The sequence below is a fragment of the Mastigoproctus giganteus genome, chromosome 2, assembly GCF_048544385.1.
Source record: "Mastigoproctus giganteus isolate SK-2022 chromosome 2, ASM4854438v1, whole genome shotgun sequence".
Classification (NCBI taxonomy): Eukaryota; Metazoa; Arthropoda; class Arachnida; order Uropygi; family Thelyphonidae; genus Mastigoproctus; species Mastigoproctus giganteus.
The window spans coordinates 211,056,208-211,076,507 of record NC_143576.1 but is presented as its reverse complement, the minus strand read 5'-3'; the positions used below and the strand labels follow the sequence as shown (position 1 = coordinate 211,076,507).

General features: G+C 38.5%; 1 protein-coding gene across 3 annotated transcripts in view; it reads left to right on the top strand.

The window, feature by feature from the left end:
- LOC150090033 (uncharacterized) overlaps window positions 1-20,300 on the top strand; it is a 108,329-nt gene that overhangs the window by 49,780 nt on the left and 38,249 nt on the right. For all 3 annotated transcript variants that reach the window (XM_090368945.1, XM_090368943.1, XM_090368944.1), the window contains one exon: window positions 1,334-1,355. In XM_090368945.1, the coding sequence (XP_090225071.1) occupies window positions 1,334-1,355 (22 nt within the window). The remainder of the gene's footprint in view (window positions 1-1,333; window positions 1,356-20,300) is intronic.

Genomic DNA, 20,300 nt, shown 5'->3' with positions numbered 1-20,300 from the left:
ATTATGAGAAAATTGTTCAAAGCTTGAAAAGCTTCGCAATTTAGGTTGCAGTATGAGCCTTAAAATTCACTTTTTGCATGCTCATCTTAACTTTTTTCCGCGAAAATCTTGCACAGATGAGCGAAGAACAAGGGGAGAGATTCCATCAGGACATAAAGGAAATGGAGCAGAGGTACCAGGGAAGGTGGAATACAAGCATGATGGCCGACTACTGCTGGTGTTTAAAAAGAGAGAAACCTGGCACTGTACATAAAAGAAAAACGATTAAATGTTCTTTTCAAATAAAGAGATGAAGGTCTGATTAATGAAAGTTTCAGAATTTTGATTAATACTTGTTAGTATTTACTTATTTTTTTATATATGAAAATGTGATCCTATCAGTTTGTCATTACTAAATACAATAAAGTTATATACTTTCGTAAAAAACAATACTTTTTTTTATTTCTTAAATTGTGATGTATCTGGATGTGACAGAAAAAAATCTAAGTCATATTTGGAACCACGGCAACATATTTTGGCAGTAGGACCTATCAAAATTCAAACCCCAGTGAACAAACTTAAATTTGTAAACTAGTATAATTGGTAACTAATTAATCACAAGTTATTTACTTTTCATTTCTGTTAATCACAAAAAATTTAAAAAATTCAATTAATTTAAGAAGAAAAAATTGAATGTGCTTAAAATTGTAATACACTGCCTAATTTGTTAGAAAGTACCTTGTTGGATCAGTGCGACTTGCCTTTGGCCTATTAAGATATTTTTGCATTGCTCCATCCAATGCATTCCAAAGCAGAAATTTTGGCAGTGGTTCAGCCACACCAGCCAGTCTTAATATAAAGATAATAATTCACTAAAAACTCATATTTACAGGAAACAAACTAGCATAGATGAATTCCTTCATATTTATAATGTAAAAAAAAAAATCAGTATTATACACACAAATGCAAATTCGTGGCTGTGTTTTTCATCACTATCTATATTATATAGCAGTACTGATCATTAGAGCAAAAAATGAAGAAACATACATTTGGTCTTTATTATGTACACTTGGTATATTTTTTGTTGCTTTCACTATTATTTTTCATATTATTTTTCAGTGATGTCATTTGATAACTTCATTTTTCAGTGACATGCTTATTGATGGTTTTTGGTGACTTTTTCGCAAATCAGAAATGGTGGTATTTGGTTTTTGTGGTCATACTCTTCCCCCCCCCCTTATATTTTAGGAAATGTAAAGTTTAGCCTTATACTGTTATATACTTGTCTTATAACTAGATAATAAGCTCAAAATTGTTCCTGTTTTAAATAGATTTTTTTAAAAAATCTTTTCAGGAAGGAGTATTCCAGGCAATGCGTATGTATATCTTGTTATATTTCATCTAAAAATGTTAGAAATTGTAATTTGTATGCATGATTTTTTTTTTTTTTTTTTTTTTTACTATTTTTGATGTGGTTTATTTAATTTTTATCCAACTAGTTTAAGAATCTATATATTGTAAATTAGTCTATGAATAATACATTTCATATTGTTTTCTCCTCTTCTTCTCTAATGCTTGCAATCTTGCTGTTGCATTCTTAGTCTGGTGAAGAAGCAGAGGAGGAAACATCTTTGAAACGTATGATTTGTAAGCTCTATTAACAACATATTCTAAAAACCTTATACATTACAAAATGTATGTGACATTATTTCATTTCAGCTAATTAGACTGAAGATAATCTTCACAAGATGCTGTTCAAGCATCACATTATTATATTATATCACATTATATTTTTTAATTTTTATTTATCATATTATATTTATGTTTCAAATTCACACAATTTTATTTAAATTTCTATACATAAAAAAATCCCATTTTCTGGTTGTTTCTTGTTTCCTCTAGAAGCCAAATACAATCAGACTTTCCATCTAGCAATCCATTTTCCAGTATTATGTATCACCCATTTTCTGTTTTTTTTTTTTTTTTTAGGAAAATGGGCAAATCTGGAAAACCACCTGAGAATAGGCAAACTTAGTTCTCAGGTTGGCCATTTTCCCAAGCAGTACAGCTGAGATTATTATGTAGGATGACAATTTCATTTCAGAGCCATAAGTTTTTACTGCTCTCAAACTATAGGGGAAATATCAATACTATAAAAAGAGCTGTATTTTTATATCTATCTTATGAAGAGATAGTAAACAGAAAAAGAAAGCTTTTTCATGTTTTTGGATGGTTTAGATCATTTCACATCTAAGTTTATTCAATGAATTTGACCATTCATGATTGATTGGTGTAGATGAGATAAAAGTTGTTGTGGGGGAAGAACATGTATGCATTGATAAAATGTTTGAATATGGCATATATATACAGCAAGAATATATACCCAACTCTTTGATATAACATAGCCATGGCACTGTCCCCCCCCCCCCCCATGCACACTGCTCAGATTTCCAGCAGTTATAACTGTCAGAGTAGAGCACTGAAGTTATGCACTAGCTGATCTGGATGCCTCCTAGTGAGCTACCAGTAGATTCGGTTTTATGGACTATCTAGTAGCCAGTCTGTGAAAACCATTTTAAAGCTGTACTCTTGAAATGTAAGGAGTGCCTCTGTAGCCAGGTGGGAAGGAGCAGCAGTGCGTAGCACATGCTTCTTGATTAGACCGGGGTTCGAGCCCATCACCACCAAATACTGAAAGGTCAGGGAATGACCACTGCATATTCACAGAGCAATATGGCCTTAGTTGCTAATGCTCCTAAAAACCAAACAACAACATTTCACCATGATGCCTGTTATAACTTCAAAAGATGGTCGATATTGCATGATAGAAGAGGTAGGAAGATGTTAGCCCTTTTTGCTGGATGCCATGGTTTCACTACTTCAAGCCTCCAATAAGCAAAGTAACGGTATTGCAGTGGGCAGTGAGAACCATCCACCATCTAGTATTCCCTGGGACACAGTGAATACTAGATGGTGGATGGTTCTTATTCTAAGTTCTTTCTAAGCAGAGTAGGTTATATTTCATTTCCAGTGCCTTTTCTCCTTTTTTTGTTACAAGTTTTTGTTACAAGTGATTCTGTACTTAAAAGTTTTTCAAGTAGGAATCCAGGAAGGAAACCATTTCATCTTTTTTTTTTTTTTTTTCCCTTGTATTTATTTATTAAATGTACTAACCCAAATAACATTCTCAACCACTTGGTCACTGGTGGCATCACTCCTGCCCCCACATGGTGGGGTTGGAAACCTGGGAGACCTTGTCAACACACACAGTGGGTAAGCAAGCTGTCTTCTTTTTTTCATCCAGAGATGTCTCAAAAATGTGGAAATTTTAATGAAAATAGGAAAGTTACTGCAGTCATGAGATGTGTTGATTGAAACCATGCAAGCAAGACATTCTGAACTGTTATTGAAACTATCCTCTATAAGCAAAATTCAAATCAAAATTGCCCCACATATCACGCTGAACTCCTCAAAAAGGGTGATAAATGAGTGGGATTTTGAGTGGCAGTGAAAGCAATAGCCCATGGAATTGCAGGAATAAAAAATAACACAAGCAAGGAAAATAATGATCTGGAAGGATGATAGCCTAGTACTAATGTGAAACATAATATTGACCTTTAATACTCCTAATTTTCCAACCTCAGTTAAAGAAGGTTACTTGCACTACTGAGTCTGTCCATACATTAGCATTAGTAGAGGCATATGATGCAAGGAAGGAAGCTTATACAACATCAGCAAAAAAAAAAAAAAAAAAATACCTTCCCATTTCACCCATCCATTCACCCCCAAATGTTTGTTGTCTAGTTCTGCCTTGAATTTATTTAAGCTGTCAACTTCCACAACAACAAAGGGAAGCCAGTTCCAACAGTCAACCACCCACTGGCTAAAGGCAAATTTCTGCACATCTATTCTAGAATTGTTTCCTCAATTTGAATTTATGTCCCCTCAGGTGAGTAATCTGGTCATGAGGACGAATCTCATCAGAATTGAGCTTGCTCAAGCCTTTCAAAGCCTTATACACCTCAATCACCTTGCAGGTGCCTAACAAACCCATGCTGTGTATGAACCACAGCCACTGCAATTGCAGAATTGCAGTTCATAAGCCTTCATAAGAGCAACCTTTTGTTCCACTCACCAGACTCGTTGCGCTTCTCTGTACTCATTCTAGCAGTTCTACATCCTTCCTAAAATGAGACCCCAAACCTGTATGCAGTACTCAAGGTGTGGCCTGACCATTGCCTTATACAAGGCGATAATCACTTCCTTATCCCTGCTAGAAAAATTCCTGTATATCACTTACAGGACATCAAGAGCCAGTGGCATATCCAGGTATCATCGTAAGGGGGGGCATGGTGACCAAGTCCAGGTATCATCGTAAGAGGGCATGGTGACTAGGCTTTTGAGTTTTTCTAAAGAATGCCTCCTGCATTCTTTTTTTAAATTTTTTGTTAGGGGGGGCATATGTCCCTTCTTCCCATTCCTGAATACGCCCCTGACAAGAGTTACTCTTGCAGCCTGTCTACACTGTCAGAAAACTTCATATCTGACTGCACAATTACCCCCAGGTCTTTTTCATTCTCCTCTGCAAACTTGGACATTAACTTTTTATCCTCTGCAAACTTGGACATTAACTTTTTATCCTCTGCAAACTTGGACATTAACTTTTTATCCTCTGCAAACTTGGACATTAAGCTGTACCTTCATCAAAGTGGCCTCCGTAGCCAAGTGGTCAGGAGCGGGAGTGCAGGAGTACACGCTCTTTGAGTAGACCGGGGTTCAAGCCCTTGACTGCTGAATACGGTTGATCTGCCAACCCGCACTGGACCAGCGTGGCAGATTATGGTCCATTTCCCTCAGCATGAATTGTTGAGGAGGCTTCCATCCTGCAGTGGGTTGATAATGGCTGCACTTTACCTTTTTTTTTTTAACTTCATCAATATCATTAATAAATACAGAAAACAACAATGGGCCCAACACTGAACCCTAGGAGGCACCACTAATACCATTATTCCAGTGTCCATTGATTGCTACTTACATTGATTAGAGCAGTGTCCATTGTTTACCACTCCTGTCTTCTCCCACTCAACCGTTGCTTCCTCCAGTTGCCTCACGAACATGTTGCTGTAGAAAACAATCCTCCAATAAATCCACAAAAATCTTGCTAGTGTTCAAGTGACCAGCTCACAAGTTCCAGACAATATCTGGGAGGTTAAAAACTCTCATTATAAGACAATCTGATTTACTGGCCCACACTATTTCTCTGTACAGTTGTTCATTGTACTCAACAGAATCATTGGGCCTATAACACACTACTTCTCCCAGCTTTGCTTTCCCAGTGCTTAGTTAAGTCAAACTGACTCAACATTACTCTGCCCACTCACGTCAACTGGATGCACTTCCTTAGATTTTGTGTGTTTCTTATCTAACAGCATAACCCCTCCTCCCTTCCTATCCTGTCTGTCTTTTCTATACACATTGCACTCTATATACATTGCAACTGACATAGCACAGATTGTTCATTTACCTACAAGAATACCAGACAATCCTAATCATACAGCCAATACGCTTGATCTTTTTCTCACAAACAACCCTTCTAAGTACATGGTCAAAGTGAGAGATCCTTTAGGCACTTCAGATCACAACTTGGTGATTTTCTCTACTCCAATGGAGCCTTTATCTCATGGCTATTCCCAACATCGTGTTGTTTGGCATTACAAGAATGCAAAATGGGATGACCTGCGAGACTTGTTTTCTTCTTTTCCTTGGTCGGATTACTGTTTCAAAACTTCTGATGTCAACGTTTGCTCAGATCTTGTCAGTGAAATTATTCTTGCAGGAATGGAATCCTTTATCCCACACTCCACTTTAAAATCTCGTCCTTTATCTAAACCTTGGTTTTCCAATAAATGTGCTAAGGCTGTTCAAGAGAACAATGTTGCAAATCGTAATTGGCTTGTTTCTAATTCTTCAGTTTCATCTTCTACCTACACCAAAGCTCGCAACAATTGTAAAGCAGTTATTAATCAGTCCAAACTAGAGTTTGAAGAGGCTAAGAGTAGAAAACTTGCTTCTTGCCCTAATGGTAGCCGAGCAGTCTGGTCTCTTGCTAAAGCTAATAGCTGCAACTTTTGCCCATCTCTGCTCCCACCTCTGTCCAAACCAGATGGTTCTGTTGTCACTTCAGCCAAGGATAAAGCTGACCTGCTAGCATCCCATTTTTCTTCCAGCTCATGTATTAAATGATCTTGGTAAAACACCTCCCTCCATTCCCAACACGCTCCATTCAATGCCTCCTGTGGTCTTCCGTCAAAAGGATATCAGAAGGATTTTGATGAATCTTGATGCTAAGAAAGCTCCAGGTCCTGATGGTATTTCTCCACTTGTTCTCAAAACCTGTGCTCCTGAAGTTACTCCTATTCTTTGCCACCTTTTTTCACTTTCTTATTCCAAAGGTGTTTTTCCTTCTGCTTGGAAATTTGCTCATATCCAGCCAGTTCCTAAAAAGGGGACAAATCCCTCCCATCCAATTATTGTCCCATTGCAATTACTTCTACTCTTTCTAAAGTAATGGAGTAATCAATTAACCGCCAACTCTTAAACTACCTAGAAACCTTCTGTCTGATCAACCATCGCCAGTATGGATTCCATCAGTGTTGATTCAATGGTGATATTCTGGCTTATGTTACTCATTTATGGACTAATTCAATGGAAAGGTTTGGTGAAACACAAGTAGTTGCTCTTGACATCTCAAAGGCTTTTGATCATGTTTGGCGTAAAGGTCTTCTAAACAGGCTTCCATCTTATGGTTTGCCAACTGTTTTTAGTAATTGGTTATCCATTTTTCTCTCTGATCGCTCACTAAAGGTGATGGTAGATGGCTCTCTGTCTTCTAATTTCTCCACTAATGCCGGTGTCCCCTAAGGTTCAGTTCTTTCCCCCACTCTTTTCCTCTTGTATATTAATGACCTTCTTCCATTGACTGGAAATCCTATCCATAGTTTTGCCGATGATAGCACATTGCATTCCACTTTCCATTTTGAGAAACCTTGTCCTGCTCAATCAGCTTCACTTCTCGAAAATCTGCTACGAATTCCTTAAATGCCGATCTTCAGGTAATTCTCCAGTGGGGCAAAGACAACTTAGTTGATTTCAACCCTTCTAAAACTCAGTCTTGTCTTATATCTCGCAAAAAGGATTCTTCTGCTCCTATGCTTATCTTTAGTGACACTCCGACTTCTAGACAAAATGATATATCTCTTTTGGGGATTACCCTGACTTCTAATTTCTCTTGGCACAAGCACATTACAAATATTGCTTCCTCTGCATCTAAAAAATTTGGTTTTCTCTTTCGCTCTCGGCATTACTTTTCTTCCAAAGAGCTGCTCACTCTGTATAAATCGCAAATCCGCCCTGCCATGGAATATTGTTCCCACATCTGGGGTGGTGCCCCCAAAACCTCTCTCAGGCTTCTTGATTCTATTCAGAAGAGGGCAGTTAGGTTAATTAATGATTCATCTCTAACAGAGTCTCTCCACTCGCTTTCTCATAGACGTACTGTTTCTGCTGGATGCCTCTTCTACAGATACTTCCATGGGCACTGTTCTTCTAAATTGGCTTCTATAATTCCCGCTCTCTCTTTCAAAACAATTTGAACACGTGCCACCACCAGCCAACATCCATTTACTGTCCAACTTCAAACCCACAGAACCAACTTTTCATCTTCCTCATTTATTCATTCAACTGCCGTTTTCTGGAACAACCTTCCTTCATACGTATTTCCTGAAAATTACAGTCTACAGAAGTTCAAGTCCAATGTCAACAAATATCTTCTTTCGTCTTTTCAACCTCCAACCCAAGCACGGTACTAAGTACTATAGGTTCTAATACCTCTTGTGTTTGGGGTTCACATAAAAAAAAAAAAAAAAACTCCCCAAATTCTAATTCTGCATTTCTTATATCTGTGTGACACCAAGTCTCTGATATCCCAACAATATATGCCTTTGATGTCTTGACCAGAACATCAAATTTATTTACTGTACTCCTAGCATTGATTTACATGCAGTTATACATGCGCCTGTTCTTTTTCTCTTAGTAACCTTAAGAGAACAAGTAAATACACTACCCATGTATTTACTTGTTCCCCAATGACGCCCAGCAGTTATTGAAATCCCCAGCACCTTGTTTTCCAGGCTCCCTTAAGATGTTTCAATTGCTGAAAATTTGGTCACTCTCATATAACATACAGAGGCGAAACTATATTCCAATTGTGTGTCAAAAAACCATTTGCAAATAGAATGTACTCTACATTCTCCAGAATATACAAATTTCAATATCAGTTATCTAGCATAATCAAAATCATATGAAAATGGAAATAAAAATAAAAAAGTGTAAGATCCAAAATAATGTCACATATTAAGAAGCAAGAAAGCATTCCAAAACACACCTATCCTTCTACTACCCACAAAGTGATAATCTATTGCAATTCAAAAGGAAGTATCAATTCAACCTAACACATCCATTGCAAAATGAACATGAGCTGTACTCGCAACACATCAACGTATTTCCAAACCTGGTTTAGTAGATGAAATTAGCATTAGTTTTAGTAGAGGCACATGATGTAAGAAAGCAGGCTTATACAGCAACAGCCAAAAAAAAAAAAAACCCCTTCCCATTTCACTGATTCATTAATTCCAAATGTTTGTCTAGTTCTGCTTTGAATTTATTTAAGCTATCAACTTCCACAACAACAGATGGAAGTTTGTTTCAATAATCAATTACCCGCTGGCTAAAGGCAAACTTCCGCACATCTATTCTACAACTGTATTTTCTCAGTTTTAATCTATGCCCCCTCAGTTTTGTAATCTGAGCAAGAGTAAGAAATCCCTCAGCATTAAGTCGCTCAATCCATTCAAGGTGATCTGATTGCCTCGCAGCTGCCTGGTCTCCAGAAGCTTAAATTTGCAGAACTTAAGCCTTTCTTCATAAGAGTTTCCCTTTGTTCCCTTCACCAGTCTTGTTGCTCTTCTCTGTACTCATTCTAGCAACTCTGCATTCTTCCTAAAATTAGGCTTCCAGACCTCTACACAGTACTGAAGGTTTGGCCTGACCATTGCCTTATACAAGGGGATGATCACCTCCTTATGCTTGCTTGCAAAATTCCTGTATATTATTGAAAAGACCCCATGACCTACTCTGCAGCCTGTCTGCACTGCTCAGAAAACTTCATATCTGACTGCACAATTACCCCAAGGTCTCTCATTCTATGCTACTCTGAGTGTAACACCACATAGTTGGTACATTTCTCTGAGGTTACTGCTACCCATATGCAGTACTTTGCATTTGTCAATGAACGATTGACAAATGCAAAGTACCACCTCTCAGCCCATCTACCCAACTTTTCCAGATCCTGTTGCAGCAGCGTACTGTCATTACTGTTATTAACATCCCTACCAACCTTTGTATCATCTGCAAACTTTGACATTGAGCTTGACATACCTTCACCAGTATCATTGTTAAACATACAAAACAACAGTATTGTCAGTATTGTTATTGTTATTTCTGGCACAAGGGCTACTAGGGCCATATTGCACCTATCAAACAAAACAACAATGGGCCCAACACTGAACCCTGAGGGACACTACTAATAACATTAATCCACGTAGAGCAGTACCCATTGAGCATTCTCTGTCTTCTCCCACTCAACCATCCTTATATCCATTGTAGCAACTTACCCTTACTGCCATACTGCTCCAATTTGTACAGTAGTCTTCCATGTGCAACAGTATCAAAAGGTTTCCTGAAATCCAAGTATATAATATCAAAATTATTTTTTCCATCCAGTTCCTTTGTGGCCACATTATAGTATCCAATCAGATTAGTTAGACAAGACCTCCCCTTAAAACGCCTATGTCTGAACTATTACTGCAGTCTTGTCTAAATGATCCTGCAATGCTTCTTTAACCAGTCACTTCATTATTTTCCCCGAAACACAAGTTAAATTAACAGGTCTATAGTTACTTGTGTCACCTTTTGAACACCTCCATTTGCACACCTCCAGTCCTTGGGGACCTCTCCTGAGTTCAAGGAAGCTCTCATAATTATGGCTAAGGGTTTAGTTACTTCCTTTGTTGCCTCCTTTCATATAAATCCCATCCACCTCATGTGCCTTCCTTATGTTTAACTTCAACAATTTCTTCTCCACTTTGCTCTCAGTTATTACAAAATCACTTAGCTCCCTGTTAGCATTTGATAAACATCTGGCCCTCTCCTCCTTGAATAACTCCTCATGTGTGAATGTAGATGCAAAATACTCATTTAGTTCAGCAGCTATCTGAGAATGATCATCGACAGTCAAACCATTGATAGCAAGTGGACCAATCTGATTCATCTCCTTCCTTTTACAGTTTATATAAGTAAAGAAGTATTTGCTGTTTTTCTTTGCATCCTTTGCCAAAGGTTTTTCATAATCGATAAATAAATAATAATCAATTAATAAATAGTAAATAAATAATAATCTATCACAATTCTGTCTAAAATTACACCAAGTGATCAAATGCTAAAGAGATCACAAAGAATGCTAAAGAGATCATTTGCTAAAGAGATCACATGAATTACCAAAATCAGACTCAATCAGCATGTACACGGAAGATGAAATAGTACTTGATCTTTTGTGCAGAAGATGACATGGAGACTTTTCACTTATTTTAACTAAATTTTCAACTGTTCGAACCGTACGTTCATCTATGATGTAAGACAGAGAGTATGCATTCTGGATGCCATATTTTTTTGCAAAAAAAGGATAAAACCAAATATGACCAAGAAAAGCAAACTGCTCACAAGAAGCTAACATACTCATCTTCTAACTTCAAAACTAATTGATGCAGTACATTGTACAATGAAATCGCAGAGGTCTGCACAGCAATACCATTGACATCTACTATATTTAATCTCCCAATATAATCCCGTGGCCCACTGCTTGCAAAAGACTAATTTACCTCCACAAATAACTCCATAAATTAAAAATTTTACAATGTACATAAAAGATAGAAATTCTCCAAATTTCCTGATAGACTTGATAGAGGAACAGAAAACAGCGATAGTTTACCTCAAGGATTACTTCCAGAAACACACAGCAGCACTCCACCAGGTCATAAGGAAGATAGACAAGCAGTATACCCCACTGAACCTAAGTGAAGAATCCCCCTCAACCAGGAGGTAAAAACGAAGGTAGAAAGATGGGCAGAGAAGACACTCCATGGCAGACACTACAATGATCTCCATCAAGATCACATAGATAAAATTACTTCCAATGCATGGCTCACAAGTGGGACGCTCTTCCCTGAGACTTAAGGATTCATGCTCACCATCCAAGACCAGGTAATCAACACCAGGAACTATAGAAAATACATCGCCAAGGAGCCTGGAGTATTCGATGACACATGTCGATGATGGCACCTGGCCTCAGAAACGATCCAGCACATCACCGCGGGATGCAAGGTGATCCCCCAGACTGAGTACACTCATAGACATGACCAGGTAGCCAAGATAATACATCAGAAGCTAGCAAGGAAATACCAGCTGGTCAAAGAAAGTGTACCGTACTACAAATATGAACTACTGGCAGTACTAGAGACTCCAACTCACAAGATGTACTGGGACCACGCCATAATAACGGATAGGACAATCCCTCACAACAGACTGGATATAACCTTTGTGGATAAGAAAGAAAAGTCTACCTATCTGATTGACATAGCGGTACCCAACATTGGCAACCTGCAGAAAACCCATGGGAAAAAAATCAGGAAGTACACGAACCTAAGACAGGAGATCAGAGAGATGTGGCATATGCAACAAGTAACGACCATCCCGATCATCATATCAACCACAGGTATGGTGCCAAAGACCTTACATAACAGCCTAGCAGCAATAGGTCTCCCAGCGAACATCTACAAGGAACTCCAGAAAGTAGCAATCCTGAACACCTGTAGGATAGTCAGAGAGTTCCTCGACCAACAGTAACACCAGACATAACTATAACCACCCTGTGTACTTGGTAGCAATACCCGTCATGAGGTGGAACCCCAAATCAGGGAGAAATAATATAAGCGAGCAGCAACAATAATAATATATTTCAGCAATTGAGTTATCTACCTGTTTCCCAGTATAGAGTGGGAAATTTTAAATTATCTGCATTGTGGTGAGCATTTCACAATCTTATGCAGAATTTAGACACTGCAGTACAAACTCTGTGCTCTGACCATTGGGTAATATGGAAATTCTCCAAAGCAGATTGGAAAAAGTATTTAGATTACGTCCCATTGATGACGTCACTGAGTATACTACTGGGAAAGTACTGGCCACAGTTTCTGAAGCAATACCTTAGTCTTTTGCACTCAAACACAAAAACCTTAAACATTGATGGAACAAAGCATGTACCAAAACCAAAAAGAAAAAAAATAAAATAATAAAGCCTAGAACCTGTTCTGTAAGTTTCCAACCACCAACTAATTCTATATAAAAGGCTTAAAGCAAAGGCATGACAGATTAGAAGAAAAGCCTCATGGATACAGTTCGTCTCCACTATCACAAAGTATATTAGTGATTGACTTATTTGGAAAAAAATTAGACAACTAAATGGTAAATATCTACTGATTTTTGCTCCAATCTTAACCAAGAATTGACAGGAAATATCTCCTCCAGAAATAGCTAATGAATGTCCATGCAGAGCTTTTCTGCCACTTCAGCATATGACAATTTTTTTTACAAATCAAAAGCTTTAGTAGAAAGATAAAGATAAGCTTCCATACTACCCAATCTTTTGCCTACAATCAGCTATTTAATCTGTTTGAACTTTTAATCTGTCAGACAGAACCAAGAAATCTACCTCTTTACATTACAACAGATAGGTATTCGCAACAACATTCTGCCCCACATGTTCGGAATAACCAAGTTACACAAACCTGCCCACCCACTAAGACCTGTCGTTTCTTTTAGTAGATCAGCTTTTGCTAATTTATCCACCTTCCTTGTCAAAATTATATCCCCACTCGCTCAATTCTCTACATTCAAAATTAATAATACCAATCAAGCATTCCAAAAAAGCAGTAACACCACCATATGGCTTTTGATACTGTTGCACATGGAAGACTGCTGTACAAATTGGAGCAGTGTGGCATTGGAGGCAAATTGCTGCTATGGATAAGGGGATGGTTGAGTGGCAGAAGACAGAGAGTGGTAATCAATGGACACTGCTCAACGTGGACTAATGTTATTAGTGGAGTTCCTCAGGGTTCAGTGTTGGGTCCGTTGTTGTTTTCAGTGTTTATGAATGATATTGATGATGGGATATCAAGTTTAATGTCCAAGTTTGCAGATGATACAAAGGTTGGCAGGGTTGTTAAGGACACTACTGACACTATGCTGCTGCAACAGGATCTGGAAAGGTTGAACAGATGGGCTGAGAGGTGGCAAATGAAGTTTAACATTGACAAATGTAAAGTACTACATATGGGAAACAGTAACCCCAGAGCAACGTATCAACTCTGCGGTACTACACTGACAGTGGTGGAGAATGCAGGCAGATATGAAGTTCTCTGAGCAGTGCGGACGAGCTGCAAGAGTAGCTCATGGTGTCTTGTTGTCAATGATATACAGGAATTTTTCTAGCAGGGATAAGGAGGTGATTATTCCCTTGTATAAGGCAATGGTTAGGCCACATCTTGAGTACTGTATACAGGTCTGGAGGCCTCATTTCAAGAAGGATGTAGAGCTGCTGGAACGGGTACAGAGAAGGGCAACAAGATTAGTGAATGGAACAAAGGGTTGCTCTTATGAAGAAAGGCTTAAGTTTTGCAAATTACAGAGTCTGGAGACTAGGCACCGGCGAGGTGATCTGATAGAGGTGTATAAGGCTTTGAATGGTTTGAGCATGCTCAATGCCAATGGGATTCTTCATCTTGCTCAGAATAATCACCTCAGAGGGCATAAATTCAAATTGAGGAAGGACGGATGTCGGATAGATGTGCGGAAATTTGCCTTTGGCCAGCGGGTGGTTGGTTGGTGGAACCGACTTCCATCACTTGTTGTTGAAGTTGATAGCCCAAACAAATTTAAAGCTCAACTGGACAGGTATTTCGAACGAACGGAGGGGTGAAATGGGAGGTGTGTGTTTTTTTTTTTTTTTTTTTTGGCTGATGCTGAATAAGCTTGCTTTCTTGCATCATATGCCTCTACTAATGCTAATATCCGATGAAGACGTATTAGCTTCTTTTGACGTCATATCCCTATACACTAATGTGCATATTCCTTTCATCCTACAAGCATTATGCGTACTTCTAACAGCTGATGACACTTTAACGAAACGTACCTCTCTTTCAGTTGACCACATCCTTGAACTTACCACTCTTTTACTAGACGCTAGATATTTTAGATTTAATAATAAAATTTATCGACAAACATTCGGTTTACCAATGGATTTAGGCATTTTTGCCCCCCTTTCTGAAATTTATCTCGCCACTATTGAAAACCAAATTTTACAACCTTTCCTTTCTGAAATTAAATTATACATATGCTACGCCGATGATATCCTAATAATAGGCAACAGAACAACCATAGACAATCTTTTTTTAAAATTCAATACAATACATGACAGGCTAAACCTTACCCTCGAAAGCGCAACGGACAACCAGATTAATTTTCTTAATCTCACTATTTATACAACAGACACAAATTTAAATACCAAGATTTTCAGAAAAAACATGCACACCACCGGTAAATATCTACATTTCACTTCACATCATCCCCTTCGTACCAAAAAAGCCGTCCTACACAACCAAATCTACAATGCTATCAAATTCAGCTCTTCACAAAACGATCTACAAAATGAACTTCAATATCTTACTGATAAATTCATAGCCAGGAGCTACCCCCCTCAACTCATCCAACACACACAATATCCACCGTTAAAAACAGTATTAATAACCCCACCAGACACAGTTACAAGACAAATACTCGCATAGTTCTCCCTTACCATAGTGAACTCGCAGCACAGTTCCGACGTACATTCAAAGATACTGACATCTCCCTCACCTTCTCTACTTACAATAAACTAGGTTCCCTATTTAATTCTTATAAAGATATACACAAATATCCCATCAATGATCTCAATAATATAATATATCTCATAAAATGCCAACCAAACTGCAACACCTGTTACATCGGCAGCACTACCACCAAATTCGGTTCCTCCACAACTTCCAATACCCACGCATACTACCACTTCAACAGTTTCAGGACAAGTCAATCCTGCACTGAGTTAACAACCCACGTTCAAACCCACAACCACACCCCCCTTGTTGACTCTGCCATCACTATTATTAAACTTAGATCGAGCTACAGAATTCTTCAACATGAATCCCTCACCATCGACTGGTACCGACACCATTCTGATCTCAATATTATTAACGCTAAGCTTCCCTTCAACCTCTCACCGGCTTGGAACCTCTCACGGCTGAAGTTCCCACGTGTCAAAAAGAGTATCATGAGAGTATAGATAAACTTTAAATACAACACGCACTCACTTCTCTCCCATTTGCCAACTGATGATGGTTTATTCAACAAAAGTCCCTCGTAACGACTATTGGCACCACCAGTCTCCTCTGTTTTTCATTTTTTCATTTGCATCCTTTAACCTCTTTATGACAACCAAGGGTTGGAGATCTGCTCTTCGACTTCCTTGTGCTCATTTTAAAATCTGTTTAAAATATTTTCACCCCATTCTCTGCCTTAGTTCTTTTTTAATGCTTCTTCCAACCTAAATTTAACCACCATCTACCAATAAATTTATTGCAGATTTATACAAGGTGAGTACCGTTTTTTTAAGCATTTGCTATTCATTTTTTAGTCAGATTTATCACAATATTATAAGATTACTATAATTTCACTTTTGTCTGTTTGAACTGCAAACAGCATTATATAGATCACCTAACAGTGCAGCTGTACCTGATGGAATCTTTTATAATTCTGAAATATCTGATTAGTACAGCTTTATATTTACTGTTCATATTCTGTAACTGAATTGTTCTTGAAGGTACATATTTCTCTTCCTGGCATCACTCTGTTATTTTAGCCTTTCTAAAGCAGGAAAGAATCAATCATTCCCATAAAATCACCAACCAATCTCTCTCACCACCTGCCTCAGTAAAACTCTGGAGAGGATGATACATAGGCAGCTTACCTTGGTTTTTGAAACTAAAACACTGATGAACTACAATCAGTTTGGATTCCAACAAAATAGAACTACTTTGGATCTCATGATGAACGCCAAGACTAACATCCATAATGCTTACATCAGAACCGAATATCTTGTAATGGTAAGTCTTGATATTGAAAGGGCTTTTACCACTACCTGCAAGTATGGCATATTGCGAGAACTTTAATCCCTAGGATTGTGAGGACACTTAATGAAATTCATTCAAAATTTTCTTCAACACAGAACCTTTCAAGTCTGTTATGAAACTGTACTTTCTCTTTTTTATACTTAGGAAGAAGAGGTCCCACAAGGATCAGTTTTTAGTGCTACCCTTTTTTCACTTAGATTGTACAAACACCATGACACAATATCTCCAATACTATAGAACTGATTTTACTATATCTTGTCATTCGGAAAATATTCATACCATTGAAAGACAGCTACAACTTTCCATAAATAAGTTAGAGACATGAAATACTGCAGAATAGATATTGTTTATTAGAACAAAAAACGGTTGCAATTCACTTCTGCAAGAACTGCAAGCTGCATTCAGAACCAGAACTCAGGTTAAAGTACCATCTAATCCCTCTGACCAGTAATCTTCATTTCCTAGGTTTAATTTTGGACACCAAAGTAAACTTTTTTTTGAGGCCTGACGTAGCCCAGTGGTCAGGAGCGAGAGTGCATAGCACGCGTTGTTTGAGTGCACCGGGGTTCAAGCCCGTAACTACTAAATACGATAAATATTTGTATTGACGATTTATTGTAAACTCTACTGACTTGGTTGTCATGCCGGAGTATAAACAGAAAATTTATTTTACAAAAAAAATTTATTTTAACACACCTCTGAATTGTCTTTTTGAAGAAATTTAACATACTCAGGTCCATTTTTTCCATAACATGGATGTTGATGGATACACTCTTCAACATTTGTATCATGCCCATATCAGGTCTCGTCTAGATTATGGTGCTGTTGTCTATTACTCAGCTAGGAAAAGTGCACTGACTAGACTTAGCATTAGCATTAGCATTAGTAGAGGCATATGATGCAAGAAAGAAAGCTTATTCAGCATCAGCCAAAAAAAAAAAAAAAAACACACACCACTCCCATTTCACCCCTCCGTTCGTTCGAAATACCTGTCCAGTTGAGCTTTAAATTTGTTTAGGCTATCAAACTTCAACAACAAGTTATGGAAGTCGGTTCCACCAACCAACCACTCGCTGGCCAAAGGCAAATTTCCACACATCTATCCGACATCCGTCCTTCCTCAATTTGAATTTATGCCCTCTGAGGTGATTATTCTGAGCAAGATGAAGAATCCCATTGGCATTGAGCATGCTCAAACCATTCAAAGCCTTATACACCTCTATCAGATCACCTCGCCGGTGCCTAGTCTCCAGACTCTGTAATTTGCAAAACTTAAGCCTTTCTTCGTAAGAGCAAGCCTTTGTTCCATTCACTAATCTTGTTGCCCTTCTCTGTACCCGTTCCAGGCTCTACATCCTTCTTGAAATGAGGCTTCCAGACCTGTATACAGTACTCAAGATGTGGCCTAACCATTGCCTTATACAAGGGAATAATCACCTCCTTATCCCTGCTAGAAAACTTCCTGTATATCATTGACAAGACACCATGAGCTACTCTTGCAGCTCGTCTGCACTGCTCAGAGAACTTCATATCTGCCTGCACAATTACCCCCAGGTCCTTTTCATTCTCCACCACTGTCAGTGTAGTACCGCAGAGTTGATACGTTGCTCTGGGGTTACTGTTTCCCATATGTAGTACTTTACATTTTTCAATGTTAAACTTCATTTGCCACCTCTCAGCCCATCTGTTCAACCTTTCCAGATCCTGTTGCAGCAGCATAGCGTCAGTAGTGTCCTTAACAACCCTGCCAACCTTTATATCATCTGCAAACTTGGACATTAAACTTGATATCCCATCATCAATATCATTCATAAACACCGAAAACAACAACGGACCCAACACTGAACCCCGAGGAACTCCACTAATAACATTAGTCCACGTTGAGCAGTGTCCATTGATTACCACTCTCTGTCTTCTGCCACTCAACCATCCCCTTATCCATAGCAGCAATTTGCCTCCAATGCCACACTGCTCCAATTTGTGCAGCAGTCTTCCATGTGCAACAGTATCAAAAGCCTTTCTAAGATCCAAATATATAATATCAAAGTTATTCCCTGCATCCAGTTCTTTTGTGACTACATCATAGTATCCAATCAAATTGGTCAGGCAAGACCTGCCCTTAACAAAACCATGCTGCGTCTGAGCTATAACTGAATTCTTGTCTAGATGATCCTGCAGTGCTTCTTTAACCAGTGCCTCCATTAATTTACCTGGAACAGAAGTTAAACTAACAGGTCTATAATTACTTGTGTCAGCCTTTGATCCTCCTTTGTGAATTGGGGTTACATTTGCATATCTCCAGTCTATGGGTACCTCCCCTGAGTCCAAAGAAGCTCTCATAATTATGGTTAGGGGTTTGCTTACTTCCTTTGCTGCCTCCTTTAATATAACTGGATAGATCCCATCCACCCCAGGTGCCTTTTTTATGTTTATCATCAACAATCTCTCCTCCACTTTTCTCTCAGTTATTACAAAATCATCCAGCTCACTGCCAATGTTTACTTTACCTACATCATTCTCCTTCCTGAATAACTCCTCATGCGTGAATGTAGATGCAAAATACTCGTTTAGATTGTTAGCCACCTGAGCAGGATCCTCAACTGTTGAATCATCAATATCCAGTGGACCAATCTGATTCATCCCTTTCCTTCTTGAGTTTAAATATGTAAAGAACTCTTTTCTGTTTTTCTTTGCATCCTTTGCCAAGGATTTTTCGTTGTCTGCCTTTGCCTGCCTAATCTCCTTTGTGACTTGGTTACAGACCAACTTATATCTATCGTAGGCTTCCATGTCACCCATTAATTTGTATGTATCCCATGCATTTTTCTTCTCTGCCACATGTCTCATTAGTTCATCTGACAACCATTTAGGCCTAAACCTTGAACAGTATTTCTTAGTTGGTATGTAAAGCCTGGTAGCCTCCAAGATTAGTTCCTTGAATGCTTCCCATTTTGAGTTTGCTGGTGGTAACATCATCAGTTGGTCCCACTGTATAGAATTTAAATACTGTCTCAGACCATCATAGTCACCTTTACGAAAAACAAAAATCCTTCCCTTTACCTCTGATGGTAGTTACCTCCTTGAGTAAATCCCACTTCAACACACTGTGATCACTGCCACCTAGTGGTTCATTTATCTGCAGATTCTTAATGCATGAAGAATCACTACTGATAATCAGATCAAGAGTATTGCTCCTGCTTGTTGCCTCACGAACATGCTGATGTAGAAAACAATCATCCAATAAATCCACAAAAGCCTTGCTAGTGTGCGAGTAACCAACCCACAAATTCCAGTCAATATCTGGGAAATTAAAATCCCCCCATTATAAGACTTCTGATTTACTGGCCCACTCTATTTCCCTGTACAATATCTTATTATACTCATCAGAGTCATTAGGCCTATAGCACACTCCTATTCTCAATTTTGATTTCCCTATGCTTATGTCACACCAAACTGACTCGACACTGCCCTGTCCATTGATGTCGACTGGCTTCACTTCCTTGGACTTTATATGTTTCTTAATTAATAGCATAACCCCTCCTCCCCTCCTGTCCTGTCTATCCTTTCTATACACATTGTATTCCCCAAATTCCAGTTCCGCATTACTTATATCTGTATGACACCACGTCTCTGATATCCCAACAATATCTGCCTTTGATGTTTTGAGCAATACCTCAAATTCATCAAATTTATTTACCAAACTCCTAGCATTGGTGTACATGCAGGTATACATGCACCTGTTTCTATTCTTAGCTACCCTAACACAACCCATGTGTTTACTGTACCGCAATGACTCCCAGCAGTCTCTGAAATAACCTGCATCTTGTTTTTCAGGCTTCTGCTCATTTCAATAGAAGCAGTGCAAGAATCACTTCCACCTCTGCCAGTGGCTACTGTTAATCTATTAGTCCTTGTATCCCCCCC